This window comes from Equus quagga, chromosome 3 (assembly GCF_021613505.1).
Source record: "Equus quagga isolate Etosha38 chromosome 3, UCLA_HA_Equagga_1.0, whole genome shotgun sequence".
In the NCBI taxonomy this organism is placed as follows: Eukaryota; Metazoa; Chordata; class Mammalia; order Perissodactyla; family Equidae; genus Equus; species Equus quagga.
In genome coordinates, this window is record NC_060269.1 from 153,652,239 (window position 1) to 153,655,055 (window position 2,817).

Sequence of the window (2,817 nt, forward strand, 5' to 3'; positions counted from 1 at the left end):
GCGGAGCTCCAGTTTAATGTATGTTAGACTTAGTCTCTTCTCCATGTCTCAACCCTTCTTTCATTATTTTCTCTTTTCCTTATATCTTGGTTCATTCTGGGTACATTTTTCCGATATATCTTCTAGTTCATTAATTTCGTCTTTAGCAGTGTGTCTAATCTATCACCTGTCTATTGAGGTCTTGTTTTTAATAATTATATTTTTCATTTCCAGACATCTGTTTTCCCCATCTTGGGTGTTTGATAATCTTTATTTATGAGGTCAAGCATGATTTTAAAGTTTGTGAGTTCTACAGGTCTACTTTGGGGAAATTTCCCTCCAAAATTCTGTCTATATCAAAGACATGCCCCTCTCCCATCCCCAGCTCCCCAGCTCCCCAGAATCCAGCTTTAGGGCAAACTGTCTTAATAATTCAAGTAATTTACCCACAGATTCTTTTGGACTTTGTAAAACACATTTCTATCATCTGACAATGACAACTCCATTTCTTCCTTCTAATCCTTATCCTTTTTGTTTTTTTTTACACCTTTACAAATAGAAGTTGTAATAATTGGCAAGTTCATCTTGTTTTTCTTTTTAATCTCAAGGGACAGCTTTTCATGTCTCACTGTTAAGTATGATATTTATTGTACCTTATGGATACCTTTTATTACATAAGGACATGCTCTTCTAGGCCTAGTTAAGAGTTTTTATGATGAATGAATGTTTAACTTTAGCAAATGCTTTACTCCACCTGCTAAGATAACATACACATACCCGCACACACACAGAAACATTTAGAAGGTTACAACATTTGAGAAATGAGTTATTGACTTTTTGCATTCAAACTAACTGCTTCTTTTTGTGTGTGTATTATTTAAAACAAAGAGGTTAAAGTACTCTAAAAAAAGAACAAGGAGCTTTAAAATAAAATTTTCCTGCCTTAATTCACATACTAGATAAAATATTATTGAACATAGTACTAACAGAGTCTGCTTATCAGAAAAAAGAGCAAATATCTTAAATGTTGCTTTTCTCCTTAAAAGCATGTCAGTGTGTTCCAACATCAGCATACATCAGGGAAGGCTTCGCGAATACAGATATCGGGTCCCTCCCCAAAGTCTGGTTCAGCAGCTTGGGGAGGGGCCTGAATTCCCAGGTGATGCTGCTGGTCCCGGACCACTTTGAGAATCACTGCCGTAAACTAGTGTTTACACACATAGGGGAGGGGAGAAGTGAACAAATGTGAGAGGGTGAGTGAGAAGGTTGGTGTGTGTGTGCTAGGGGTGTGGGCGGGACGTGTGTGGCAGGCCTTCACATGCTAGAATGCTACTAAGCCAGGCTGGCTGGCTAGCTGGCTGACAGAACTTGTGTCTAAGACAACTGGCAGAGCTATGAGGGTCATGTATGCTAACCACAAAACCATCATTATTTCAGACATGCAGTCCTGACATTTACCTTTTGAAATATTCCACCTCCCTCTCTGTCTCATCCATATCCACACTGTCCAGGTCTATATCTTTAGGCAGAAAGACATCATCTGTAAAACAAAGAGGAGAGGAAAGTCAAATTACAATAGCAGGCCATCTTACCAGAATAGAACAAATCATTTGGTTTTACTTAATTCAACAACTTCACAAACTAAAAATTTTTTCTGAAGTAAGACTTTACAAATGGCCAAAGAAGAACACTCTCCATGTGCTTGTGAGTGTCCAGCTCCCACCTGGAAGCTACGGAACTCACATATCTGCTGAGCAAAGCAAGTGCTGCCTCAGGTCCCATTAGAAGAGATCCACTTGCTGGCACCTGGGTTCCCCAAGTGATCAGTCATTAATTGATGGGTCTCCATTGATGGGACAGCCCTTGAGAAGATTCCTGCAAACCTAAGCTGCATTCGAGCCCAGAGGCTGCCTTAGGTCCCTGCTGGAGGGAAGAAGTGAGGGAGGGAAGGAGACGGCACAACTGTTAATAGAAGCTGACCAGAAGCAGGCCCATGGGGAAGAAAGTGCTGTCCCTTGCAAGTGACCCTCACAGTAAAATGACATGATTGTCCCCAGGACCCAGGCACCAACCTCTACAGGAAGATGGTTCTCCCAGGCATTCAGTTTGTATATGCAACATCCTAGAGACTTCAAAAACTCTTCAGGCCATTCCAATCAAAAGGCAAGGCTATAATTCACTTTGCAGTTAAAAACCACTCTTTGAGAATAGGCAGGAGAACATGGAGACTTCTGATTCAGGATTCTTCCATCTCCTACAATTTCGACAAGTTTGAGGATTTCAACTTCTCTTTTCTGCTCTGCCCGTTCCTATTGCTATCTTGGGATGCTGGGAGCTTCCCGGGCCCCGCGTGAGCTTCACGTGCCAGAGGCTCCATCAGTGCACACCTAGGGGGCTGTGAAGGCTGGCAGTGCATGCACAGTACCCGACACCATCAAAAGAGGAGTGCAGAGACTACTGACATTTCTCTGTTGAAGGAGTCTCCACCTTCCTGAAGATCTTAGCATGGGACAATTTTTTGGAATCTTTAATGAACACAGACCCACTTTCTTCCTATCTCTGGGGCATTCCACAACAGCGTAATTAAGGTGCAGGTTACCTGCGTGACAGCAGCTGCCATTCTTGATGACTCAGAGCACGGGGCAGAGCACCTTCACGTCTGTCAGCTCACAGAAACATCGCTGAAGCGCTCTCCTCTAAGGCCATGTAGGACCACGGCCCCTCCCACAGACAGCTCTCCCACCCACACTCTGTTGGCACCTAGAGCTCCTCACCTTCGGTCTTCCTCCTCTGCACCACCCCCCCCCCCCCCCCCCCCCCCCCCCCCCCCCCCCCCCC

The 2,817-nt window shown here is 43.9% G+C and overlaps 1 protein-coding gene across 1 annotated transcript in view; it reads right to left on the bottom strand.

The window, feature by feature from the left end:
• Positions 1–2,817, bottom strand: part of FAM193A (family with sequence similarity 193 member A) — a 112,971-nt gene that overhangs the window by 15,123 nt on the left and 95,031 nt on the right. Inside the window, exon 19 of the mRNA XM_046656464.1 lies at positions 1,438–1,519. Coding sequence (XP_046512420.1) covers positions 1,438–1,519 — 82 coding nt within the window. The remainder of the gene's footprint in view (positions 1–1,437; positions 1,520–2,817) is intronic.